This window comes from Canis aureus, chromosome 1 (assembly GCF_053574225.1).
Source record: "Canis aureus isolate CA01 chromosome 1, VMU_Caureus_v.1.0, whole genome shotgun sequence".
NCBI lineage: Eukaryota > Metazoa > Chordata > Mammalia > Carnivora > Canidae > Canis > Canis aureus.
In genome coordinates this window covers 18,657,573-18,685,493 of record NC_135611.1, presented here as the reverse complement: position 1 = coordinate 18,685,493, position 27,921 = coordinate 18,657,573, and the positions used below count along the sequence as shown (strand labels likewise).

The 27,921-nt window shown below is 41.7% G+C and overlaps 1 protein-coding gene and 1 long non-coding RNA gene across 4 annotated transcripts in view; one reads left to right on the top strand and one right to left on the bottom strand.

Annotated features, from left to right (window-relative positions):
* The window catches only part of LOC144310636 (uncharacterized), a 50,302-nt gene extending 40,416 nt beyond the window's left edge, over positions 1–9,886 (top strand). For both annotated transcript variants that reach the window (XR_013376290.1, XR_013376289.1), the window contains exon 4: positions 4,760–9,886. This is a non-coding gene — a long non-coding RNA (uncharacterized LOC144310636). The remainder of the gene's footprint in view (positions 1–4,759) is intronic.
* Positions 1–27,921, bottom strand: part of ATP8B1 (ATPase phospholipid transporting 8B1) — a 122,957-nt gene that overhangs the window by 1,979 nt on the left and 93,057 nt on the right. For both annotated transcript variants that reach the window (XM_077891868.1, XM_077891858.1), the window contains exons 14-27: positions 27,468–27,511; positions 26,726–26,882; positions 21,430–21,618; positions 19,187–19,299; positions 17,408–17,572; positions 16,542–16,653; positions 15,450–15,525; positions 12,135–12,267; positions 11,220–11,508; positions 6,439–6,662; positions 4,801–4,884; positions 3,788–4,033; positions 3,325–3,463; positions 1,172–1,302 (exon numbers count right to left, since the gene is read on the bottom strand). In XM_077891868.1, coding sequence (XP_077747994.1) covers positions 1,172–1,302; positions 3,325–3,463; positions 3,788–4,033; positions 4,801–4,884; positions 6,439–6,662; positions 11,220–11,508; positions 12,135–12,267; positions 15,450–15,525; positions 16,542–16,653; positions 17,408–17,572; positions 19,187–19,299; positions 21,430–21,618; positions 26,726–26,882; positions 27,468–27,511 — 2,102 coding nt within the window. The remainder of the gene's footprint in view (positions 1–1,171; positions 1,303–3,324; positions 3,464–3,787; positions 4,034–4,800; positions 4,885–6,438; positions 6,663–11,219; positions 11,509–12,134; positions 12,268–15,449; positions 15,526–16,541; positions 16,654–17,407; positions 17,573–19,186; positions 19,300–21,429; positions 21,619–26,725; positions 26,883–27,467; positions 27,512–27,921) is intronic.

Here is a 27,921-nt window from a genome sequence, read left to right as displayed (position 1 = left end):
GCATCGTGTCAGTGGAAAAACATGATCTAGGGGATGCTCCTTCCTGATGAAAACACAGTTAAGTACCCCCTTTCCTGCATTCAGCCTCGTGCCTCCTGGGATGTGGATGGCACTTCCAGGAGTGGGACTGGTGGTCCTGCCTTGCTCAGCACAGTCTAGGAGCTGCCGTGGGAGCTCAGCTGGCTCAGGAGGCCTGCGAGAAGTGGGCCCAGCCCTCCCATGCGCAGTTCCCCAGCTCCTAAGAGAAAGCTCCTGTCTGGGGATCCCTGGGTGGCTCAGCGGTTTAACGCCTGCCTTTGGCCCAGGGCGCGATCCTGGAATCCCGGGATAGAGTCCTGCGTCAGGCTCCTGGCATGGAGCCTGCTTCTCTCTCTGCCTGTGTCTCTGCCTCTCTTTCTCTCTGTCTATCATGAATAAATAAATAAATCTTTAAAAAAAAGAAAGAAAGAAAGAAAGAAAGAAAGAAAGAAAGAAAGAAAGAAAGAAAGAAAGAAAGAAGAAAGAAAGAAAGAAAGAAAGAAAGAAAGAAAGAAAGAAAGAAAGAAAGAAAGAAAAAGAAAGAAAGAAAGAAAGAAAGAAAGAAAGAAAGAAAGAAAGAAGAAAGCAAGCTCCTGTCCTCCCCAGGACAGTCCTGTGTTGGGAGGAGATGCCTAGAACTGCAAGCTGACCCCCAGCTCCAAGGTGAAGCTATGAGACTAGCAGATGAAAGAATCCCAGTTCTTTTTGACGATTAAGGTCTTAGTCACTGAAGCCTACTAATCAGTATGCAGTTGAAGTGATACATTATCATCTGCACAACTTATAGCCCAGAGGATCCTGCCAGAAGTAACATTCTTCTTTAAATGAAGAAAAACCTCAACCTCTTTGTAGGGAAAAATGTTAATATTATAAGTTGAGAGTATAGATCTATAAGGAGTCATTATATCATTCTCCTTTTCATAATGTTTAAAATAAAAAGCACACAAAAAATTAAATAAAAAAATTAAAAGCACGTAGACAAAAATCCCAGTCCCAAAGGACTTATTTGCAAGATGGAGTTAAAGTAGTATTAAAAAACATTCATGCCAAACTTGCCATGAACTTAGAATTTTGCAGGAAAGCTGCCTTGGGGACATGCTTTGCTTTCAGTGAGGGGCACTCAGAATGAGGAGAATACTATTTTTTTCTATACCTTATCACTTTCTGATGGCCAAATGGTCATAGACAAGAAACGTATGGCAACGACGGGCAGCAGGCACACTGCAACAGTCAGGATGATGGTCAGCCAAATGTAGGGCTGTCTCAGGGCATTTGACGCTGTGCCTGTAAAAACATGGAGAATAAATCACAGGGGTCCTTCATCCTAAGGGCGGAGTGAATATTCCATGATTATCTATGGTCAAGTTTCACAGATTGGCCTCCCCAAAACATCCCATCACTGCTGAAGGAATGAGCATTTAAAAATAGGGCTAAGCAAAGCAGAATTAGGAAGGCATATGTACATTATTGAACAACCAGAAAAGGGAAAAGAAAGTGTCAACATTGCATTAGGAAAAAATACAAAATTAGGCAATTTATACTAATAAATTTTTCTATGAATTCACTTTACAATTTATAGTTTTAATTTGAAATTCCAAATAACAGTAGCAACTAGCCCTGCCATTAGTTTGACAGACCTTATGCTAGGTGTTTTATACAGGTCATGCCGTTTAATTAGCTCTGAGGCATGAATAGTATCCTCCTTGCCACACAAGGAAATTGAGTTGTGGAGAAGTAAAAAGATTTTCCCAGGGTAACAGAACTAGCCATAGCAAATCCTGAATTAAAACCCATATCCATCTGATTAGAACCATGCTTTTCCACTGCAGGTCAGCAGCTAGTTTAGGTCAGAGGAAGTAATAATTCATACAACCAGGTAATCAATCGTATATAACTACCCAATTTTAAAATATTTACAATTAACATCCCCTAGAGCCAAATCTATCACAGTGTTTTCTGTACTTACATTATAAGTTTATAAAAATAATGGCCTTTAATATCGAACTCCAATAAAAAATATACAAAAAAAAATAATGGCCTTTATTTTTAAATGTGCTTTCACAGTGCTAAATGTGTGTTTAAAAAACCCAGTCCCGGGATCCCTGGGTGGCGCAGCGGTTTGGCGCCTGCCTTTGGCCCAGGGCACGATCCTGGAGACCCGGAATCGAATCCCACGTCAGGCTCCCGGTGCTTGGAGCCTGCTTCTCCCTCTGCCTGTGTCTCTGCCTCTCTCTCTCTCTCTGTGACTATCATAAATAAATAAAAATTAAAAAAAAAAAAAACACACAAAAAAAAAACCCAGTCCCTTTGGGAATATTCTAAGTAACTGGGTACAAAGTTTTTTAAAACACAGAGTCAGTAAAGAAAAACAATCATCAAAAAAATGAACTCAATCCCAAGAAAACGGTTACCATAACAACTGTCTTTTACAACTGGTTGTAAAAAACACACACAAACAAACAAACAAAAAAAAACCCAAACTAATTTTTTACAGGGAAACTAGTTTATGGGGACTTTTTTCCCCATTGTGAATCCAAGCTACTCTATTTAATAAACTAAGAAATTTGTAAATTCCAATTCGTGATATTTTAAAATTTATAGTATGTATGAAATAGTTCAAATTCATTGTAGCATTTATCATTTGTCTGATTTTATATAGCTGTAAACTATTTCTGTAAATTTACTTATTGCTCTGCATACAGTTTTCTAAAGATGTGACAAGTTTTCCACTTTTGAATTCTAGAATTTCATCACATGGGACTCATACCTTGATTAGCTAATATAATGTTATTATTATGTCTTTGAATTATTTCCATTTTTAAACAATTAGAAGTGTTGTGGTAGTATAATCTTTGTACAAATTGACTTTTCCAAAAATTGGTATGTTTTATTTTTAGGTGTTTTCTCTAAGTGGAAATCCTGGGTCTAAATGTATGAGAAGTTTTATAGTTTGTTACATATTTCCAGATAGTGCTTTGGAAAAATTATAGTGCTACCAGCAATACACGTATACTCAATTTCCCAATAATCTACCATATTAGATTTTGTGTGTGTGTGTGTGGGTGGGGTGGGGGGGTGGGTACTATCTAACTAAACAGATACACGTTGTAACAAAGTTTTTAATTTTCCTTTCTTCCTGTCACATTATCCCACTTCCAGCCTACCACTGTCATTCAGTTGCCAGTCAGGACATTAATTTTCACTAACAATAATTTACACTTTGTGTTTTTACTTAGAGGTTATGTCAGAATCTAAACTAGTAACATTTTTCTATACCTTTATTTATGGAATTTAGAAAATACCAACCTGTAAATTGAAATGCAGATGGAAAGAGAACATGTATTCCAGCACTATGAAAGTCAAACATGATGCCAAAATAAAGTGCAATGCTTCCAAAAATTGAAAAAGCATTCACAAAAGTCCAGTAAGAAGTATCCAAGCCAATCTGTTGGGAAACCAGAGAAAAACAGAACACTCATTTTGGGGAGTTACCAAGAAATAAAGGATCTCAGGGTTCTGAAAATAGAATTCAAACTCGACAATTTAGACATGATTTGGCTTGATTACTCAACATTCAGAAACTACCCTTGGCTCAGGCGAGAAGTAGGAAATGTGCTTGGTGTAAGGGGTGAAGATAGCATTCATATTTTATAAGATGGCAGAGGCTCGATTGGACAGAGAGTGGGAGCCAGGTGGATGCACACACTGCTCTGTGTACAGAAAACAGATAACTAACAGATACTGAAAACAGTTGACAAAAGCCATGTACCTGGAAATTGACTGTTATTATAAGGGCAGAAGCAATTGTCACAGCAAAAGATTGGTAGTCTGAAGGTGCCTCTCCATCCTGTCCCACAGTTTGTAGATAAGCTCCAAGAGGTATAAAGAAGAGGATCATCGATGTTAAAATTCCATGCACCAAGCTTACGAAGAACTTCTTATAGTTGAATAGTAAGTCTCTTTGTCCTACTACATACAACCCGGGGAAGCGGAGGCTCAGTTTGTCACTCACATCCTTAAAGGGAAAACACAATTAGTTGTGTTTAGATACCATCCGGAATCTAAGAACTCCAAGGTCTATTCCAATTTAGATCTCACGAAGAGTTTCAACTTAGTTTTAGGAAAGCAAAAACTCAACAAGATAAGTCCTGAGCAGTTTCGGCATGGAGATCAACCTCTTTACTTTAGTCCACCAATATTTGATATCTAATTAAGAAAGGGACTAGATACATTGGAAGTTACAGATACATTGCTGCTTGTAGAAAGAGAGCAAAGAGTGATGTCAACAAAGTGTAGGGAGGCTTTTTTACCTCCTGGGAGAATATATTCTAATTTTTTCTGTAAGGTATTTTTACGTACAAGTTGATGGGTTAATTCCAAATTATTTTTAATCATTAACGTACTTTCTCTAAGAATTGCTACTAGATAGAATGTGGACTAATTTGGGAATGAAACATCTAAGTTTAGAGAAATATTAAAATAATTTTAAAGTAAGTTATTATTACATAGACATACTAAACTGTCAGGTGTCTTAACAGGAAACTCCTAGTGTCCGAAAGGAAGACAAGAAAACTTTTTGGCAATGAATTCAACCCAGGCACAGAAATCCTCTTTTGTTACTATAATACAAGAAGCACAGCAGTTAACTCTGGTTGAGCCTAACAGGACAATAATAGGGTTTTCTCAGGAAGAAGTAAAAACTGAAAAGAATGCATTGAAATAACTGCTTTTAACTTCTCAGACAGGTGCTCCGTGTGTCCCACGGTGACATGAGGCGCCTACCTGGTCAAGCAGCCCCATGAGGAGCACGGGCAGACTGGAGTACAGCACGTTGTAGAGCGTGATGAACCAGTCTTCGTACGCCGTCTGCGGGGAGATTACAGAGTCTCATAAACCAAGATGTACTGCCAGCCTCGTCAACATGCATTCATCTCTCTCAAAGTGGGGAAGGCCCCAGGATGTGTGGGACTCCTGCCAGAGTAAACACCCCTTGTCTACATCTGCAGAAGATGTGAGTTGGGTTCAGTGGAATGGGTGGAATCAAAGACCGTTCCACAGAAACAAACCTTCCTTCAAAACGGAGAACAGACACCAAAAAATGTTTTGGAGAAGGAGTCCATTCAGTTTGAATAGTGCTGGAAAACACATTGGTGCTGAGCCTTTTTATATCCCTTTATTAATGAATTAGAATACATAAAACAAAACTGGTTCCAAAAGCCCTTAAGGTATCATTCACATTTTTTTTACTTTGCAGGTCCTGCATTTCCATGTAAACGTTTTGTGAGGCAGAATTTGAATATTAAAAATATGCTTCTGAAAGGGATAAGCAGGGTTGTGCGCACATCAGTCCTTAGGGTGGCAGAGAGGGAATAAGCTTATCACCACCAGTTCTACACAGTCCTACGCGGGAGCAGAAGGAAGGCCCTTGGTCTCTGAGGCTCCTCTGATACCATCTGTCTGTGACAAAGCACCAGAAGTTTGGACAACCACAGGCACTGACTTAGGTTCAGTTTTACTAATGATATTTTTCTGCTCTATCATGATTTCAACACTCCCATTTCAGCAATAACTCAAACAAAAATCAACAGATTAAGATAACAGATCTGTCTTGATGGGATGAGCACTGGGTGTTATGCTATATGTTGGCAAATTGAACTCCAATAAAAAAAAAATAACAGATCTGTGATCAACCAAAATTTATATAATCCCTTTAGCCTTGGTCACAATATCTCTTTATACATTCAATGCCGAATAATTTGTCCCCCTCCCCTTTTTTATTGTTGTTGTTGTTACTCTTAATGGCAAGGTAACTTAGGAAAAAAATCTAGAGTGAAGGCAAAGACACATAACAAAAGCCAGAAGACCAGAAACAAAATCCCAACTTCTTAAAGGCAAAATAAAGTATTTTTAAAGCACCAGAAACCTTTTAGATGAGTCATCTATAATCTCAACCTGTGCCTCAACTATTAAGAGATAGAGCATCAAAACTGCAAGTATGTGGGGCAGCCTGGGTGGCTCAGTGGTTTAGCACCGCCTTCAGTCCAGGGTGTGACCCCGGAGACCCAGGATCAAGTCCTCTCTCTCTTTCATTCTCTCTCTCTCTATGAATAAATAAATAAAATCTTAAACCCTGCAAGTATGGAGGGGAAATGTTTTTTTCAGAAATAGGGTTTTACTTTTGTAAGATTTTGTTTTAAAAGATTTCATTCATTTATTCACAAGAGACACAGAGAGAGAGGCAGAGACACAGGCAGAGAGAGAAGCAGGCTCCATACAGGGAACCCGATGTGGAACTCGATCCCAGGACCCCAAGATCACTCCCTGGGCCGAAGGGAGGTGCTCAACCGCTGAGCCACCCAGGTGTCCCATTATGTAAGATTTCTTCTACTCATCAGATAATAATAATTATTATTCTATTACCTGTGCAGAGTACCCATTGAAGAAGGAGTACCAGAAATGAACCAAAGTAAATGCAAAGTTTTTGTAAAAGAAGTATCGTAGGAACTTGCACATCCTTATGTAAGACCACCGGCCATGCACCAACAGCAATCTCTGCAAGTATCTGAATTGGGCAAAGGAGTAGTCACTTGACATGACAGCTTGCATGCCTTCTTGTCCACTTATTCCAACACCGATGTGGGCCGCTGTGGGGCAGAGGAGAAGACGTTGAGAATCATAAGCTAATTTTAAGGCAAAACCCCAAGGTGATAAAAATGTTTCCACAACAAAACAAACCATTCATGGAGCAATACATGTGAAAACTCTCACTCACCACCCCCACCCAGCTTCTGAACTCAACTTAATGTCAGAGATAGAAGTTGCTAAAAAGAGCACATGATGGGGCCTCATAAAAGTACTTATGGAAGATCTCAGGTAGGTGTTTAGTCCACCTGGATTATCGGCCCAGCTCATAAGCTATCCTTCCCACCCATGTAGTGAACCCAAGGAGTCCATGCATGCTGTGTGGCCCTGCCTCCCCGGCCACAGCTCAGTCAGCTGTGGGCAGATATGTCCTCAGTAGTAGATACTACAAATTGGCTCTGTCAACCTTCATTCCACCCTTGTTCTATTGGAAGGGTGGGAAAGCAAATAAAAACCTTATATTGCTCAGACTCCCTTGCAGCTAGGTTCTGTTAGTGAATTGGGTTCTGTTGTTCTGAGCCACTGGAAGTGGAAATCAAAGCAAGCACTGGAGCCCAGCACCCCTTCCCTTCTTGGCATTTCTGCAGCAGAGTTCATATCCTCTCTCCAGCTGCCTGGATGTTGATAGACAAAAGCTTCTCAACTCAAAAGCCCTTCAAAGGAGTCTCAAAGCTAGAAGTTCCTCTGGTGAGTGACTAGGGTGTTAGAGACTCAAGCTAGCACCTACTTCTTCGATCCATCCAGAGTTTTTATGAGTACCTAGTCCCTTGTGTTAATCACTTCCTCCTTAAAGTACCCAGTGGTGTCTGTTTCTTCTACTATCCTTGACTAAAAACCCAAGCTGGGGCAATTAGAATCCCTTTCACATTTTGGAATTAAGATTCGGGTATATTTGTGTTTGGAATTTTAACCTATACATTTTTGAGTTGTGGGATGGATGTATATTTTTTTTCTTTTTTTTAATTTTTAAAAATTTATTTATGATAGTCACACACACACACACACACACACACACAGAGGCAGAGACACAGGCAGAGGGAGAAACAGGCTCCATGCACTGGGAGCCCGACACGGAATTCGATCCCGGGTCTCCAGGATCGCGCCCTGGGCCAAAGGCAGGCGCTAAACCGCTACGCCACCCAGGGATCCCTTTTTTTTTTTTTTCCTGAGGGGCAGAGAAGTAAAGTAGTATAGATAGAGGGAGAAACCAGGAACTGGATTCTTGGTGCAGCTTCAAGTCCTGGTTCCAGCATCTTCCTGAGGCCTGGCTGCTTGGGAGGCGCAAAACATCATCTTTTTTTTGTTTTTTGTTTTTTTATAATTTGGGAGAGAGAGAGAGAGAGAGAGCAGGAGCAGAGGGGAGAGGCAGAGGGAGAAGCAGGCTGCTTGCTGAACAGGGAGACCAACATGGGGCTGGATCCCAGGATCCTGGGATCGTGACCTGAGCTGAAGGCAGACACTTAACTAACTGAACCACACAGGCACCCCCATCTTTATATATTTTAAAATAAATATCTTTTTGTCTTAAGCTTACTTTATTATTACTTTAGTTCTCTAATATTCGCAATCAAAAGTGTCTTAACTGGGATACTATTAAACTTGTAGCATTTAATCATGGCCCACCATGACCTTAACTGGCACAATTTTTTGTTGTTGTTGTTGGGAAAGGTTCCAGAAGGGATAAAAATGAAAGTCACAATTTTATCCATCCTTCCAATAGTCATGTAGTCAGTTTCAACTTAGAGAATTACGAATTTTACCTAGGTCTTTAAAGGCATAGAAGTAAAGACCTACTGAGATCAGTTAGAGAACGTGTGTTGGAGAACACAACCTATTATTACTTAGACCCAGGGAGTGACTGCCAACTCAGCAAGGTTTCCAACTAAAAGAAGCCATAGTGGCAGGATCCAAGGTCTGGCAAATACAAAGCGACACAGTGACTTGGCCAAACCTAAGTTTTCAGCAACATTTTGCAATTCTAAAAAAATAGAATAAATTGCATGTCTCATTCAATATTTACGACTTCTTTCAAAACACATAAATAATTCTTATGACTAGTCACAGCTGCCAAACTGCTCTTTCCTACCAAACCGTGGCCTTCTTTCCTGAACAAGCAACAAAGGGAAATGTTGAGATTCTCCTGGAGCCCAGGAGAAGGAACCCCTGCCACAGGCCCTGACGTCCAGCCCAGCAGAGCACACCAGGGACAGTATGTGAAGTGAACACTGCCACAGCTCGCAGGGGATTCAAGGCAACTAAATAGATGTACTTCATAAGGCCACACTTTTTTTCCCCTATTATCTAAATATAGACACCTGGATTTTCCTAAAGGTTCAAAATTGTGGTTTCAGATGCCTCACTGGTAGGCTCCTTCATGGTTGCTTAACAAACCCATCATTTCCTCAAGTCAGTTCTGCCTCTGTCTCCTTGTTCATTCTTAGCATGTTAGACCAAGGAAAAACACCCACCAGCCAACAGACATCTTCAGACCTAAGAGAGGGAGAGAGGGCAGGCAGTCCAAGAGGGTCCCTGGATCCTTGCTAGCACAAAAACATGGCGGGTTGTAATTCCCTCAACTTGTAATGGGCTATAGTACTAAACATGGAACATGCTAACAAATGGACAGAATTTTGGACACTTAAATTTCATTCTACTTCTTTATAAACAAATATAATTTCTGCATATTGTCTCTTATGCAGATGAAAGTGATGCCAGTCTTTCTAAAAGGCACTATCAATACTTGAATAAAGCTACTGACTTCCAAGGAGACCTGCGTTTCTTTGATTTTCATCCCAAATGGATGTTCCCTGTTGTATTTTTTTTAAGATTTATTTATTTATTAATGAGAGACACAGACTGAGAGAGAGAGAGGCAGAGACATGGGCAGAGGGAGAAGCAGGCTCCTCACAGGGAGCGTGATGTGGGACTCGATCCCAGATCCGGGGATCACAACCTGAGCTGAAGGCAGGCGCCCAACCACTGAGCCACCCAGGCGTCCCTTCCCTGTTTATATTAAAGACCTGACATATAACAGAGCTTAATAAAATTCTTGGAAAAACTTCAGAAAACAAGTCTCTATAAGGTTACTTATGTTGACTCTTTGTGATCCTTCTCATTATCAATTGGTAAATTCAGAGGAACAAAAAAATGTTCAAGTCTAAGTCACATAGTCAGATGGTAAATCTGCAAGGTAACCTCTCTCTCTCCAACATCTAGAAGTCTACATTGTCACTTTATATAATTTTATAAAAATAATGTTTGAGTTACTTGCCCTTTTGGAACAACTATCTGTGTCAAGGGTATACAATGGAAAATAACCTAGAACTGGCTGTGAAGAAATTGATGTATTAAGAAATGTTAGCCCTATGGTAGGGTGAGCACATGCACAGCACTAGAGAGGAATTAAACTGGCAGCGACCACAGACATACACATGATAAAGAAGCAAGAAGACATACGTCATATAGCTGACTCCCGCTGAGGAAGATAAAGTTGGAATATTCTTAGTATAGATCAAGGAGGAGGAGGAAGAGACGCTAAGAAAAGAAAGAGACACATGAATTACAAAATAGGCTGAATGAACTCTGGTTATACATTATACAGTTAAGGTACTCAGCATAGCAGGACACGTGTGGTCATGTGACGGTTCATCTTAATAATATCACAAAACTGGAGATGACATCAAAGATAATATTCTTGTTTTCAGATAAGAAAGCTGAGGCCTGAGCATGAGCCCAATGTGACACAGCATGTTGGCAACAGAACGAAGTATTCAGGTCTCACTAGTTGGGGCCTTTTCATTACAAGATTCTCCTGGACAGTTATACCAGGAGGAAAAAACAACAAAAATCCAGGATTCAGACATGTTGATGAGGATTTGGTTCTGCATGCTTTAATTCTAGCACAGTGTATTTCTGCACAATGGGACTGAATTCTTCACCTTGAGAAGACCTAGGATCCTCCAACCAGGGAAAAGACCCTTCACGGTCTTCTAGGAAGGTAGGAGGATGGTGAGACCATGTTGAAGCTTTGTTTCAATGCCACATGTATTACCCTGAGCTCATACTAGGTCCCCCAATTTACCAAGGGCAAGAAGAAAGCCCCAGAAAAAGATGCTTAAATGAAAGAAAAATACTCTCCAACAGATACCAAAGAGAATTCAGCAATTTAAGCTGAGCAGAGATTTTTGCAAAACTTATTAAATAGCAGAATTTTTTTTATACACCTTAAGGAAATAAGGAGGAGAAACAGCAAGAAAGGGAAAACAAACCAAATCACATGTACATAAAAGAGGGAAACAAAGAAGGCCAAGTCACCCATATGAAACTCGACTTCTATTTGGCATTCTCCAGTGGCACTGACCAACCTGCTCTCTCCTAGTGGGTAGCCTGAGCTTCCTGAGGGCAGGGTAACAGGTGTCGTCATCATGGGTAAGTGCCTTTGTCAGACATCGGCTTTATGAAAGCCTAAGCAGTGACATTTGCAAAAACTACCCCCCAAACACCCCTGCCGTTTCTTCTCTCTGGTAATTCCAGGGGCATTGGCCGTGGGCAAGACTCACTTTTGATCATGTTGACATCATTGGCCCCGTCTCCAATTGCCAGCGTGATGGCCTTCTTGTACCTCTTCACCAGGTCCACCACCATTGCCTTCTGCTTGGGGGTGACCCGGCAGCAGATGACTGCACTGCACTCACAGGCCAGGTCGACAAAGTTCTTCTGTCGCTGCTCTTTCCTAGCTTCCAGACGCCTTTTACTTTGCGTCCGCATCCGTCTTTCTTCTTCTGTCCTTGGGAACTTCAGCTTCAGAATCTTACTTCTCTTGGTCTTTTTCTCCAGAAGAATTTCATTCTGTGAAATGAGAGGATTACAACCATTTTAGTTTTTATATGAAGAGTACCATTCCCTCGGGGCACCTGGGTGGCTCAGTTGGTTAAGCATCTGCCTTCAGCTCAAGTCATGATCCCATGATCAAGTCATGATCCCAAGTCCTGGAATCAAGCCCCACATCAGGCTCCCTGCTCAGCATGGAGTCTGATTCTCCCTCTTCCTCCTTCCTATCCCTTTGTGTGCTCACATTCTCTCTCTTTCAAATCAATCAATCAATCAGTCTTAATAAAAGCACCATTCCCAAGACCTTAATCATGTGAAGGATGGTTCTTGGGTTATATCATTGATGATACTGTTTGTTTATAAAACCTATTTACTGTAAAATTCAGAAAATACAAAAATGTACAAAGAAGAAAATTTTAAATTATCCACTGATTGACAAACCACGAATAACCACTGTTACCAGTCTGATATAATTCCTTTCATAGATCATATAATATTAAGTCTCACACTTGGGAAATTGCCTGTTCATTTATAGGCTAAGAGATTTTTAAGCTGCCAGTTAATATGGGAAAACCATCTAAAATCAGTCCACGGTGAACTGCTTTAGTTTAAGCCAAAGGCACAGACAGAGTAATAATACGCACCAACCAAGAACCAGTGATTATTAAGGCACGGTTTTCACCAGATGGAAAGAAAGGTTCATGCACCGGGGGTGCAAATTTTGCATAGACTCCACCTCTATTCCTTTGGTTTTCCATCCTTGTGTGAAGAAGAGCACTGGGGGAAAGATATTTAAGTGTTTAAGCATACAAGACTATAAATAGACCCTTTATTGTGAGATACTTTTGATATTATAATATCTTTTTTTAGTTGTGGTTAAAAAAACATAAAATTTCTATTAAACTTAATTTCTAAAGTAAGTATTTCTAAGTGTACACTTCAATAGTATTAAGAATATTGACACTGTTTTGTAACCAATCTCCAGACCTTCTTCATGTTTCAAAACTGAAACTATGGTGATTTTATTTAAATTCCCCTTATCCCATTTCCCCTGACCCCTAGTCTGTGGTAACTACTACTTTATTTTCTGTTTCTATGAATTTGACCACTCTAGATAACTCCTATAAGTGGAATCACACAGTATTTGTTTTTTTGTGATTGGCTTAGTTCACTGTCCTCAAGATTCATTCCTATTATAGCACATTTCAGAACTTCCTTCCTCTTGAATAATATTTCATTGTATGAATATACTACATTTTGTTTATCTATTCATCCATCCGTCAATGGACATTTGGGTTACTTCCACTTCTTGGGTATTGTGAATAGTGCTGCTATGGACATGGGTGTGCAAATCCCTCTTTGAATTCTGGCTTTCAATTCTTTGGGATATATATCCACAAGTAGAATTGCTGGATATGGTAATTCTATTTTTAATTTTTTTGAGGAACCACCATACTGTCTTCCACAGTAGCTGCACCATTTTATCTCCTACCAAAAATGCACAAGAGTTCCAATTTTCACATGCTTGCCCATACTTGTTATTTTCTGGGTTCTTTTTATTTGTTTTTTGGGGTTTATTTGCTGTTGTTGTTGTTCTTGTTGTTTTATAAGAGCCATCCTAAAAAGGTATAAGGTGATATCTTATTGTGGCTTTAATTTGCATTTCCCTAATTTTTAGTGATGGTGAGCATCATTGCATATGCTTATTGGCTATTGGTAGATTTCTTCAGAGAAAAGTCTGTTCAAGTCTTTAGCCCATTTTTAAACCAGATGACATAATTTTATTAAGTTTAATTCCTCTCCCATAGGATACCATGTTTTTGGTGCTTCATTATTTGCCAAAGACAGCTAAAGGAAGATACAGTTGAAAATGTGTTCATGAGCAACAGAAGGAAGGCAATTTTGATCTGAATTTTAACACCTGGCACGAACTCCCAGTATATTATAAACAGTGGCTACTATTTGGCAAAAATAAGATTACTCCTACATAAAGTTATGTTTGCTTTTGAGAAATTCTCAGTACTATCTATATATCAACAAATAATTGAGAAGACCGTATATATCACATTCGTGTGATAGAAAAATGAGTCATGGAATTTTGGAGTAGAAGGGTCCATAAATATCTCATCTAAACTCTTCATGTTACAAATAAGGAATTCAAGTCCAAGGGAGATGATGTGATTGCCTGCACCAAGATGATGGGAAAATGGCAATGAAAACTCAGGTCTCCTTACTCTTAGCCTAGAGCTTTCCTTGTTACACACACACACAGCCACTATTCTCCACCTTAGTACTACTGATGTCTCGGGCCAGGTACTTCTTTGTTGTATATGGCTGTCCATTGTATTGTAGGGTGTTTAGCAGCATCCCTGGCCTCTACCTACTAGAAGCCAGTAGTAACTTGCCTCCACTATTATGACAACTAAAGATGTCTCCAGATATTGCCAAATGTTCCCTGTAAGGCAAAGTCATCCCTGGTTGAGAACCACTGCATGGGGAATCCCTGGGTGGCTCAACAGTTTAGCGCCTGCCTTTGGCCCAGAGCATGATCCTGGACACCCGGGATCAAGTCCCACGTCGGGCTCCTTGCATGGAGCCTGCTTCTCTCTCTCTCTCTCTGTGTGTGTGTCTCTCATGAATAAATAAATAAAATCTTAAAAAAAAAAGAGAACCACTGCACTAGAGGATTAGGCATCTAGTATTCTTTTTCTGCATTAATTGCTCATTTTCAATAATGAAAATAAGCTTGAAAATAAGGAGTGATCGAGACAAATCACTAAAAGGCTGGAAGAGAAAAAATAGAAAGTTACCAATTCAAACCATTCTATAGGAATCATCCTTTCAGGAACCATCTAGAAAGATGGATGGAATCATTCAGCCCTCTAGAAAGGTAAATCTAGCCAAGAGCATGATCATAAAATTTGCTACTTGCATAAATTTTACCTTTTAATTTAGCTCAGGGCCCAATTTTCAACACTTTAGAAAGAGAGACCAGAACCTATTAAGGCCCTCCATCTACAGGAAATAAAACCATCTGGCAATTAGCCAAGTCACTTGAAACCAAGAAACTATTTAAGTAAACACATTAGTATTTATTTGTCTAAAGCTAAAAGCAAAAAGGGTCATGGTTTATGCAGTCAAACAGAACTGATCTATTCAGATGTTAGAGCTACTGATTTTGTTTGTCTAACTTAGCCAAGTGCCTAATGTATTGGAACAACTCACAAAAGCTCCATCACCATCATTAGAAAGAAGACTAACAACCACTTTCAACTCCCTCATCATCTTATCACTTCTCAGCCTTTGGGCTAAGATCAAGTGTAACTCCCTCATCATCCCACCAGCTTTGGGCCTTTAGGATAGCCTGGGGGAGGTGTTGTAAGGAAAAGACTTGAGAAATAAATAGAACAGCCTGGTCAAGATAGCACAGCCTGGTAACTTGTGCAACACACATCTAGCTTTATAATAGGACAGAGCTCTTCCTTATACGTGTCCAGGTCCACTGTGACTCGGCTCTGGAGTGTTTCAGGATAGGCTACGCCTTGAAATATCCCGCCCCATCCAGACAAGACCAGAGGTGCATCCCATCCAAATGTTTCCTTCCAAGCAAAATCGTGAGGTTCTTTCCTTCTATGTTTCTTTCAAAATTACAATTTCTAGAAAAGGCAGCACATGGATAGAATTCATATTAATTGGCTAGTGATGTGCTGGTCTCACTTTTTTAGTCAGCAGGCAAGCACTTAGGACTCTGTAAGAACTGTGGAGAAATGGCCCCTGAACGAGCAAATGAAGGCCCCTAACACTAAAATCAGCTCAAAATAAGGTCAAACCATGATAACTTGGAACTACCTGGGGTTCCTTTGCTTCATTTAAATGTGAGGAAAACTGTCTGAGGTAAAGTCTAGCTCCCATTTCTCCACATCTGCTGTGTCTACTGCATCGAGTTTGCCTTTACTTACTTTATATCCTCCCCATAGCAAATAGTGGTGTCTTCAGTCAGAAGTTCACAAGCAAATCCTATATTTTCAGCAGTTTCTACAACAGAAAAACATGAAGTGTTGTCGCTATTGATAAATAATTGACTTTGCTAGTCATGAGCATTTTTTTCAAGTCATGAAATAGCTAGATTCAAACAAATACGCTGTATTTTTCCGTAACATTATAGAAATCACAAAGCGGGGAAAAAAGTCCTTTCTCTGTGGCAGAATAAGTAGAAATCAAAATCTGGTTTGAGATGTTTTCAATTATAAAAAGTACTATATTATCAAATACATGAACTGGTTATTTAATAAATCAATATTTATTGAAATATTAAGCACAGTCGGTTCCTGTGGTTTCATCATTCTGTTATGGAAAAAAAAAAAACGATAACTGCTTCCATAAACCTTCACATGGGGCCCCTACTGGAGATTTTTTTTCCCCTTTTTCCATCACCACCCATTGTTATTTGTTTAAGGTCAGGACTTCCCTTGGCTTATCAGAGTATGTAACCCATTAACCAGGTCAAAGTAAGAGAAATGATCTGGTTTTCCATGGGAGGCTTGTAGGGTGAGGCAGCAATGCCAAACAACTCCTTGTAGAGCTCTAAATTTAAAAATTAAGATCATCCCTTGGGTATAAAATTTAATTTATAGTTTCCAAGCAATAAAATAGGCAAGAAAACAAAAGTTGATGGTCAGCATTCTGTATTGTTCCATTCTGCATCCAACAAACGGCAAAGTGCTGGGGAGGACAGAAGGGGCAAAAGGGGTCCTTTCACGAGAGGAGCCCACGCCTGGCTGGAGAGAGAGGACTGGTCACAGTCAGCATGGCACAACCAGGACCTCAATTATAAGACATAAAGTCTTGTTACTGAGAGGCCTTCCAGAAGGATACTGTCAGTAAGAGCTGGAATAATGGAGAAGGTTTTCTTAAGAAAGCATCTCTGTCTCAAAGAAATGGTCAGTATTTGTGTAGGATGCAAAGTCTGAGAGTGTCATCTGGGGCAGGGGAAATAGGAGCTATGAATATTTAAGGAGTTAACAGATATGCTTCCCCACAAATTGAATTACCCTTTTTATCTCCAGTGAGCACCCAGATCTTAATGTCAGCTTTTGCGAGTTTTGAAATGGTTTCTGGGACTCCATCCTGTAGCTTGTCTTCAATTGCTGTTGCTCCCAATAACTGGAATGTACATTAAAAAAAAAAAAAAAGGATTTAGCAAATAAGCTCAAAATGTTCTGTAATTGCAGTTTGCCAACCTGTAAACAGAAGAAGGGCTAATTATCCACCCCCTTTGGTACTCTACTGGGGCTGCTGGCCAGCACTGACAGGGAAGGCTGCTGTGTTTCACACTCACCAAAAACCAAAGCATTCAAAAACTTTTTTCTTAAGGTAGTTTACCAAGACAAAAATGTAAGTACAAAATTAAGGACGTTAAAAATGTACTTTAATTGTATACATACTACTTGGACACAAGTGGCTTGGACACAAGCCACTTCCTTTCACTAAAGGTTGATACTAGCTAGTTGTTGAACATTTCTGTCTAATCTAAACTCTACGGGCAATATGTATTTAATTTTGAGAAATTTCATTTATAAACTATCTTATTTCAAAGTTTGCAAAATAAAAATCATTTTGGTGATTCTCAAAATGTAATATGTAGTTTGTTATGTAAAAATTATAACGCATTTTAATGAGTGATATAAAAGTAATAGAATTGGGTTAGAATCTCAATGTTTTCTGTCTTTTGGTTTCTCATAATGGCAAGTTCTATTTTGCTTGCCGAACAAAAGAAATTCAAATGACGGAGTTCCATTGTACCAATTTGAAATGCTGAAGTTGGAATGATCTTTCAAGCATAAGATTAAAAATATAACAAAACTTAATAAAACTTCCAGTTCTGTTAGAATACCACGTTATGAAGGTGAAAACTCACAATTAAGTCTTTTTCAATCTCTTCATACACTTTATCCAGAGCTTCATCCCGGTTGGTGGAGGCTATACTGGCAGCCATAAACTTTTTATTCCATTCTTCATATTCTTTTTCTTCAATTTCCTTGTAGCAAAGGCACAGAGTTCTAAGAGTCTCACTTGCAAAGATCTATTTAAAAGATAATCCATCCAACAAACAACAGTTAATTTTATGTAATTCAAGATCAAGTTTGAAATCTTTCTTTGAGGTAATACAATAAGAGAATTTAAAAAGAGTCATGAAAGATACTGAATTCTGAATAAATACATTCTGTGGAGGAGATTAACCAATACTTTGTCTAAGTATTCTCAGAATCCTATTTGTAGTTCCCAAATTAGAGAAAAAAGTATACATTTCTTCTAAATCAAGTCACTAGAATGAAGAAAACTTTTTCTCATGATGACTCAGAAAATAACAGACAAGGGAGCTGCCTTGGGGTGTAATGATGTAAACACAGACCTGTGTTTACACAGGTAAAGTTAAAAACACAACTTTATAACTTGTTCCCACAAACTGTTACGAGACCAATCAACTATGAACTCTCAACCAAGCATTATTTCCTCAAACCAATTCTGAAATACCTGAGCCACTGTTAAAGCTAAGATAAAACATTTTACTGGAAAAGAGCATCTGGAAAATTTAATCATGCTGAGCAGATTTAAGCTATTTTAAAGAGCTGAAGTTTGAGCCAATAAAAATGGTTTATTACTTCACAGCTGCATCTTGTCTAGCCAAGATGGCAGAACTAGTTCACCCAACTGAGTATGTGCTTTCAAAGATTCTTTGGAAGGTTCTGCATCTGTTTGATTAAATTGCCATTGTTCATATGCTTAAGAGAAATTATCCACTGTAACTGCTTCAACAACATATCTAAACTTAAAATGCAACCCCAAGAAGTAAACATCATATACAGCCTTCTTCCTGAAGGACCTTTGGCTAGCCCCAAAACTCAACCATACCCTTAAAATGAAGGGAAAAAATTACCCTTTACTAAATGCTGGGAATCGTGCAAAAATGCTTTCCCTTGTAACAACCTTCCTAGGTGGGATGTACCCACTTCCTCTTCCTCTTTTACATGGGCAGTTAACGCTTCAGTTTCCCCCAAGGACACAAAACAAATAAAAAGGCAGAACTGGAATACCAGGTCTGATGGATATTCTCCATACTTCATTGCCATCATTAACAGAACCAAAGCAATATAAGGATTAGTAGGCAACTCCAAGAGAGAAATTTCCAGAAGCATTCTGAATGACTGCAAATTATCACTGGACTAAGTTTACACTCCCCTCAGATAACAAATTTGTAGTGCAGACCAAACTGATTCACTGACAAAGGCATCAGAACTCAATTATCCACCGCATTGCTTTGTCATTCCCCATCATACACGAATGCTTTCTTTCCTTCATTGTACACTAGGAGGTGAGATTCTTGGAGGCCACGCAGCTATGGTTCTGTAGCTTGTTCAAGGTCGCTGAAGAGAGACCAATCAATACCCTGGGCCTGTCCTACAGATGCTGTTAACCTGGATGCTAGAAAGGACACCATGGTCATGTCCTAGGAGGTCAGCAGCAGGAGCAGAACCAGAACCAGCCTGCTGTATTCCTACATTCACGCCCTTTCCACACAACTACACCGAGACAAGGAAGGGTCAACAGTTCATACAGAGCTTTCATTTGAGCTTACAAGATAGTTTCAAAAAGGAAGTTCGTAATCTGCGGCAGAAAGAATAAGAATGACACTTACATCCAGGGCGTCCTGTGTCTCTTGTTTTGTTGGACTCATCTGATGTAACCGTTCATAAATCACTGTGTCAGCACCTTTACAATAAAGCCTGATGTTGCCTTCTGGGGTTCTTACTGGTAGCAAGGGGAGGAAAAGCAAATAATAAAGGTAGGTTTGATTTCTCAATAGAAAACTACATTTATAAAGTTAATTTGAAGTGTTGCTCTGCTAGTAATTCACCCTTAGTTTAAAATCATGAATGCTCCTAGAAAGATTTCACTCTCAACAAAGTCGGTAGGCTTACCATTTACATATAATGTAACAGTGAAATAAATATGAAAAGATTTCCTTAGTCAGCTGAGTTTTTCATATTCTTACTTGTTCTTACAGCCTCATTGACTGATTTCTTACTGTGTGCTATGCCCTGGGCTAGTTCCTTCCATAATGCCTTCTTTGTCTATGTCATAGGAATCTTACCTATAAATCTGTTAACACTTACTACCTTTAATACTCAGACCATAACATGACTCCCATGGCCATTTTTTTTCTTAGGTTTTGGGATCTGTGTGGTCATGTAATAATAGCATGTGCCTCGTAGCTAACTCGATTTTGAATTCTTCAAGGTAAATGCCGGGCATGATAATCAGCCTACATCAGGGCTAGGCAGAGAAAGCACTCAGCAAAATGTGCCTACTCAGAGTTCAGCAGACAGTTGAACCCATATATTTTCACTGGTTAAAAATTCAATCTCAGAGTAGAGAAAGCTCGTCAACACTTTCTGCGTGATCGAAGCTCACATCACTAATAATCACGTGGCCTCCAGATGTGATAGGCTGGGAAGGACGCAGCACCAATCCACGTACTCCTCCTGCCAACAACGTATAACGTGAATTCAATCATGAGGGGATATCAGACAAATCCAAATCGAGAGACTTTTGACAAAATAATGGGCCTGTGCTTTTCAAAAATGTCAATGTATGAAAGAAAACAATTGGGAAACTGTTCTAAATTAAAGGAGAGCAGAGTTAACAATCGCCTAATGCACCGTGCAATCTTGGGTCTTGAACTAGGAAGGGAAGAAGAAAGAAGAAAGAAAATTTCTGATAAAATCTGAAAACATCCTGTAGATTAGATAACAACATTGTTTCCTGTTAAATTTTCTGATTCTGGTCATTTTGTTTATATATAAGTGGATGTTCTTGTTCACAGGACATACCTGCTGACGTATTTAGGGGAAAGGAGCATTAGCTCCCTAATTTACTCTCAAATGGTTCAGGAAACAAGAACCTGTATATGATGAAAATGATGACGGACATGTGGCCAATGCTAATAGCTGGTGGATATGGAAGAGAATAAAAGAGTTTTGTTTTTTTTAAATTTTTATTTGTATTTTATTTATTTATTTATTTTTTAATTTTTATTTATTTATGAGAGAGAGAGAGAGAGAGAGAGAGGCAGAGACATAGGCAGAGGGAGAAGCAGGCTCCATGCACTGGGAGCCCGACGTGGGATTCGATCCCGGGTCTCCAGGATCGCGCCCTGGGCCAAAGGAAGGCGCTAAACCGCTGCGCCACCCAGGGATCCCCTGGTTTTTTTTTTAATATTTTATTTATTTATTCATGAGAGACACACAGAGAGAGGCAGAGGGAGAAGCAGGCTCCATGCAGGGAGCCCGACGTGGGACTCAATCCTGGGTCTCCAGGATCACACCTCAGCTGAAGATGGCACTAAACCGTTGAGCCACCCGGGCTGCCCAATAAGAGTTTTTTAAACCATTCTTGCAGTCTTTCTATAAGTCTGGTATTGTTTAAAATTATAAACTTAAGAATCTCAATATTGGGAAGCAGTCATCCCTTCCACTTGGTGGCCTGTTGTCATGTACCTGGACTGGAGGTACATTTTCGCTTCATTAGCACAGCCTCGCTTTTCTCTGAACCCCTCTCTTGCTGCCTCTCCCTTCCCTAATGTCAAGTATAAGGCAGCAGCGCTCGGAGGGCCTCACAAAACACAAACGTGTGTGTGGATCTAGCGCCCACTGTATCACCACCCTCACTCCAGCAGCTCATGTCGTGGAGTCAAAATTGCAAGATTCGGATACACTTGCAGTTGTCCCCTGAATGATGGACACCAAACCAGTCCCCGGACATCTCCCAGGAGCCAATGGTTCCTCCGTTGCCTGTTTTATTTGGGTGTCATTAAATAAAATATGCAAAAGGCAGCATCTAAATGAGTGATACACGGACACACTCTTGAGGGCGACCTACCGATTATAGACATTCGCTTCCGGTCGCTGTTGAAGTCCAAGATGGCAAGAACGTCGTAGGTCCTTTCGGTCCCCAACTCACTGATGGTGATCGTGTTCTGGGTCCTCGCAAGGAAGGCAAAGCCAAAGTTCCTGGCAGCGCTCACTAGGGCGCCTTCGTCGGGAGAGGCTGCCTGGTAGTTGAGCTGACCTGACAGAGGCAGGAGAGGAAACCAGAAAAGCTGTGAAACCAGGCACAGGCTCCCCACCCAGGGCTCGCTTGAGGTGCACGTGGGGGGTAAGGAAGCTCTGCAAAGTCCAAGATACCCTCCAGAAAGGAGATCGTTGATTTTTAAGGAGTATGCCAACATTCACACTTTTCAAACTTTAAGGTTTTATTTCTAATTATAAACAGTAATATAAACCAGTAGTTAAAAGAAAAAAAAAAACTGGCCAGGAATAGGAGGCAAAATTTCCCATAATCCCACCATCTAGAGGAAAAACAACACTATTGACATTATGTTATAATTCTTTCCAGTCCTTTTGAAAATGCCTGTTTCTGTAGTAGTTTCTATCATACTGAATATACATTTGCATCCTGGTGATTTTAACCTTATATTCTGAGCATGTTAACATAGCTTTAAAAGTTCTTTCTGAACATTATTATAATGAATGTAAACATGTCACCATGTTCCAGTTACAGGCACTTGGCTTTCTTTCCAAATTTTTCTGCGCTCAAAAATAACATGGTAAATAACAATTTTGTCTGTGTACGGAGGTTTTGCTATTTTCTAAGAATAGCTTCCTAGTAGTGAAAACACCGAGCTGACAAATACTGATAATTTTTAAGTCTGTTGGCAAACATCACTCATTTATTTCCTAAAAGGGTTGTGCGCTTTATCTTCCCTCCAGAAGAGTGTGCTTACTTCACCACAGCCATATTCCCGTTTAAAAAAAAACAACCCTCAAAATGCATCAATCTGTTCAATCTCCTGATGTTTAATTAATGGAAAGTTGCCTTCTGTTCATAAGCACATGTCGACAACTGGAATAAATCTCACCAAGTTGAGCCAAAGAAGCCAGACATGCAAGTCTATGCTACGTGACTGCATTTTACAGGCCACAAGACCGACAAAGCTAACCTGGGCTATTCCACGTTAGGGCTATTCCACGTTAGGACCAGTCCCCTTGGTGGGGGCACCAGCTGGAAGGGAACACAAGGGTCTTCTACGGGATTCATAATGTTCTGGTTTTTTAAAATCTGGTGTTTATGACAAGGGAGGATTTGGTTTGTGCAAACTCACTGAGCCATATGCTTGTCTCCATACACGGCTGTGCTTCGGTAAAGAGTTGAAAAATATTTTCCATTTTGCTACTGAATTTATTCTGCTTTAAAGCAGAAAGAAAAGTACTTCTATGGCCAGGTGAATTTTCACAGGAAGAGGCATTTTGTGTTCCCACCACGGTTCGAGCCAGATGCAGACCATGGATGGATGGGCAGCTTTTTCACACCATCAGTCTACACGGACGGGAAGGATGTTCCAGGGTGAATCAGCTACCAGTTATAGGGATGGTTGCACCTCCACACACCTGCTTCCTTCATGGACCTGCCTCCTTCATGCACCTGCTCAGATGGCTCACTAATTAAATCAGTACAAATCAACTCCCAATTAGTAATTGAAGATGACAATTTAGGTTGTTTCCTGCTCATCCAGAAGGTCATATACCAGCGTTACAAATATACACACTAAATCTGTCCATTCTGGACACACACACACACACACAGAGGCACACACTCCAGAGGGCAAAATATTGAAGCAGAGCTAAGCAAGCAGCAGCAGGAACACAACCCCTCCCTTCGACAAGGGGAGCTGGCACAGTGTTCTACTGCATCGTGCTGATGGCAAGCTTATTCCAACAGAAAAAAAAGCAATGATAAAAGGTGGTATAGTTCCCATGACTAAGACAATCATATCTGAAACAAACACTGATATCGTTATCATTATCCAAAAAACCCTTCCATTTGGTTCTCGTAATAGAGCCACAGAACTGCAGACTTAGACAGACAGGAAGGAACTTGATGAGCTGGTCCAAACTCCAACTTGATGTCTGCAGGAAGAAAACTAAAAAAATAATCCTCGGAAACCATTTCTGAAGAAAACTCTTGGTTTACTGTACACCTCGGGGCAACCAGGGAGACGTTCTTTTCTCCCAGAAACTAAGTTGTGGATCATAAAACCAGCACAAATAAAAAAGATGCTCAAACTGCAAATCCTGCCACCTTGGCTTCCTCTTGCGGGTACCAGCCCTGAAACAAGTTACCTCTCCAACGACTACCCCCCCTCCCCCAACAATCTCCCCACCAGCAAATCATCTGCCGAATGCCTCCTGCCTTTGTGACTCACTCATCCTTCCCACAGATGGCACCCTAACCCAGGCCCTCAGCTTCCCTGGGGTCTAGGGTCTCCCCACTCCAACCTCCTAAAATGTGGCCTCTGACCACAGCACATCATGACGTCAAGGCCTGCAGGGAGAGAAAGGGCCTCTAAGCCTTCCACCCTCCACTCTCACACAGCCTCTGCAGGAGGCAGGAATCAAAGGTGACCCTACAGTTCCTGCCACCCCCCTGGCATACACATGTACCTCCTCTCAGTTATTCAAATGCTAATCTCGGTACTGCTGGGGAGGGATTTTGCAGGTGTAATTAAGGTCCAAATCAGTTGCCCTCAAGATAGGGAGATTATAAAAAAAAAAAAAAAAAATGATAGGGACATTATCGGAGTATTCCCGACCTAATTAGGTTAACCCTTAAAAGGGACAGGCCTTCTGGGGAGAGAGATTCGAAGCGTGTAAGGGGTTCTTGGAAGGGAGATTTTCTTTTGCTGGCCTTGAAGATGGAAGGGGCCATGTGGCCAGGAAGCACGGAGGCTCCTAAGAGCAGGGAATGAAGACCCCAGGCCTTTGACTGCAGAGAACTGAGTCCTGCACCCCCACATGAGCTTGGAAGAGGACCTGGAGCTCCAGACGAGAACATGACAAGGCTTGCCCTTGATTTGAGAGGCCTTGAGCAGAGAGCCCCATCATGCCATGGCCAGACCTCTGACCTACAGAACGCTGGGCTAATGAATGGGAACTTCCAGCTACTGAGCTGTGGTCACTCATTACAGAGCAGTAGAAAACCAAAGCCATCTCTCCATGCTTTGTCCCCATGTGTCTCCACAGGGACTCAACACTCAGGTCATACAAACTGCCTGCTGAGCTAGTCTGTTGTATACAGCAACACATATGGAAGGATTTCCTCCCCTCTCCTGTTGATGTGACACATCATAGAAGACTGACTAGTCTCCATTATTCTTACAAACGAGAGAAAATGCACAAGCAAGAGCAGAGGTGTCGCAGCACGGGGGATGGCAAGGGGACCCCACTAGAAGGGGGTCTGACCTGCTGCATGGGTCAGGCAGGTCCCTGCACCTTCTGGGTCTGGATTATCCATCATATTTGGAGGAGGGGTTCCCAAGGTCCTTCCAGATGACCCTTTTGAGGTACCTCATGTATCAAACCCAAAACCAATTGATCTTTAACCTCCAGCCCCTGGAGATCAGCTGTCATCCAGGCACAGTGGCTAGACCAAGCGTCTGTCACAGACTGTGCGAAAGAAGTCTCCTCCAGGTGTACAACTCTTTGCCTCAGCGGACAGTGGGACAAAGGGCTGCACGATATTAGGCTGGGAGGGACCCTGGGTGCCAACCGTCTGCCTGCAACACCGAGGTCGCTGGCCCTCAGGCCAAAGACCCGGGTCTGTGCCACATGCTGTGGCAGGGACCCAAACTGGGCTGGCCCACCTCTAGCAGAAAGGGGCTCTTCCCAGAACACTCCAGGGAGGAGGGAAGAAAGCACAGGCCATAAGACCAAAGTGTGTTTGCCCAGGTCGGCTGGTTAGTTCTCAAGATACCACCACACACTTTGGGGCAGGGGGTGGGGTGGGTGCAGGATACTTTTATGCAGGAGTCAAGGCCTAAGAGGATCAGGTCGCAGCTAGAAACAGACTTTGACCTCTGCGGTGGTTACTCACGGCCTGGCGTGCCTCCTGCCCCCCCCCCCCCCCAACCCAATAACCTTCCAGGCATCTGGACTATCTCGTGAACTCTGTGGCTATCTCGCTTGGTGGGGCGGTACAGCCATCCTTGGAATGGGCTTCTTGGGGATCTGCCGCACCACGGCACACAGAGCTGCACACATTCAGTTTCTCTGAATATTCCTCACCTGGAGAGCTCACACATGCCACACATGACGCCGCAGGGGCAGAAAACAGGCCCCTTGCTATGCTGCACTGATTTGAGCACAGGCGGGACGGGCAGACGGTGCTCCGTCACCGAAGGGCTGGCAGGGCTCCTTTTGCACGTTCCACAAAAAGCACAGGTGTGTTGACAGAACTAATCATAACGTGCATGCGTGAAAGAACGGCTCGCTCTCACCAACACGGGACACAGCTGCTGCACAGCTGCATTTCAGAGCTCGGGAAGGAACCTGCAGGTCAGCTTTGTGGGCTCCCATGCAAAAATACACGTTAATTATGCTCCTTCCAATGAGAAAGGCCCCTGAAGTCAGCCCAGGCTCTGGTGGGTGCTCTTGCTTCCTTTTCTTTTTTTTTTTTAAGATTATTATTTATTTATTTATTTGACAGAGAGAGAGAGAGAGAGCAGAAGCAGAGGGAGGGGCAGAGGGAGAGGGAGAAGCAGACTACCTGCTGAGCAGGGAGCCCAATGTGGGGCTCTAACCCAGGACCCTGAGGTCATGACCTGAGCCGAAGGCAGACGCTTCACCGACTGAGCCACCCAGGTGCCCCTGGTAGATATTATTTCAAACCCCAAACACATCTGAAGCTAGAAAATAAATTCCCTCCGAAATTATTCTGATTGTTCGAGCTCAAAGTTCCCCTTATGCCCCAGATAAGGCTTGACTCTTCCCTCTCAATAAACGTCAGGTCACTGCAGGGTGGGAAGACTGGGATTCTTCTGGCCTAAGGCAAGAGTCCATCATTTCTCCTAATGATAAGATTTTGCTTGCAAAGTGATAAACACATTTGGAGCTGTTAACTGTGAAGAAGGTGTGCATTTTCAGAAACTGAGAGCTGGTCTCCTCCTTTGCTCCCTCACACCATCAGGCTCACTGACACTCACTGCTCACTGACACTCACTGCTTGGGTAAAGACGGGCTCGTCAAGCCTACCACTTTACATGCATCTGCACGCCAGGTGAGAGTTACCTGTAAACCAAAGCACGGGGCCCCCGTGTCCGTGATGCCAGAGAAACACTCACCATCAATTCTATCCACCATGACCGTGTGGCAAACTGCAAGCAGGAAGAAAAACTGTCGAACTTCCGACTCTTTCCCTGAGTGGATTTGCTCAATAAGATAGTGGTCATAAAACGCAAGCTTCCCATCAGCAAACATGTTCCAGCTAAAATCAACGGGCTGAAAGCAGTGGAGAAAGGAAACAAAGATGTGATTTGGAAAACGTCCGTGTGGGCTTACCAAATGACAGGGGCTTGTCTCTGAAGCCAAGTCTTTATGGAAAAGCTATCTTAGGAGTTTAACACACTCGTAAGTGTCAAGAGGCTCACACCTGTCTTAAAACAAAAAGACACCCTATTGTGGGTTGGAATTTTGGAAATAGGATCTTTGCCGATGTAGTCGAGTTCAGAGGAGGTCCTATTGGACGAGGGTGAGCCCTAATCCAATGACTGGTGTCCGTGGAAGAGGAGGGAGATCTGGACCCAGACACCCAGACACCCAGCGAGAATGCCATGTGACCGGGGAAGGTGGCATGGGAGTGTAAGCCGAGGAACACCACGGATTGCAGGCAAGCCCAGAAGTGAGGAAGAGGCAAGGAAGGAATCTTCCCCAGAGCCTCAGAGGGAGAGGGGCCCTGCTGGCAGCTGGATTTCAGACCTCTGGCCTCCAGAGCTGTGAGAGAATGCATCTCTGTTGTTTGAAGCCCCCATTTTCTGGGGCAACTCCTACACACCCCCAAACGCTTCCTTAAATGAAACGACTCACCTCTATTTTGCTGTGGTTGTTTTGAGAAGCATCTCGATGGTCTCCTGAGAAACAAACAGGACAAAATCAATTGCGTCTCCTTCTGTGTACAGAGGTCCCTCCTCACCTTGCTTTGGTTCTATCGGTCTCAGCCTGTTTCCGAACAGCCTTCAAGTTTAGAATGATGTTGGGGGATCCCTGGGGAGGGGGCTCAGTGGTTGAGCGCCTGCCTTCAGCCCAGGGCGTGATCTTGGAGACCCGGGATTGAGTCCCACGTCAGGTTCCCTGCATGGAGCCTGCTTCTCCCTCTGCCTGTGTCTCTGCCTCTCTCTCTCTCTCTGTGTCTCTCATGAATGAATAAATAAAATCTTAGAAAAAAAAAAAGTTTAGAAGAATGATGTTCATGTTTTTCAAGAGTTGTGAAAACAAAACAAAACAGAACAAAGAAGAAAATCTGATGCAAACAATATATGCA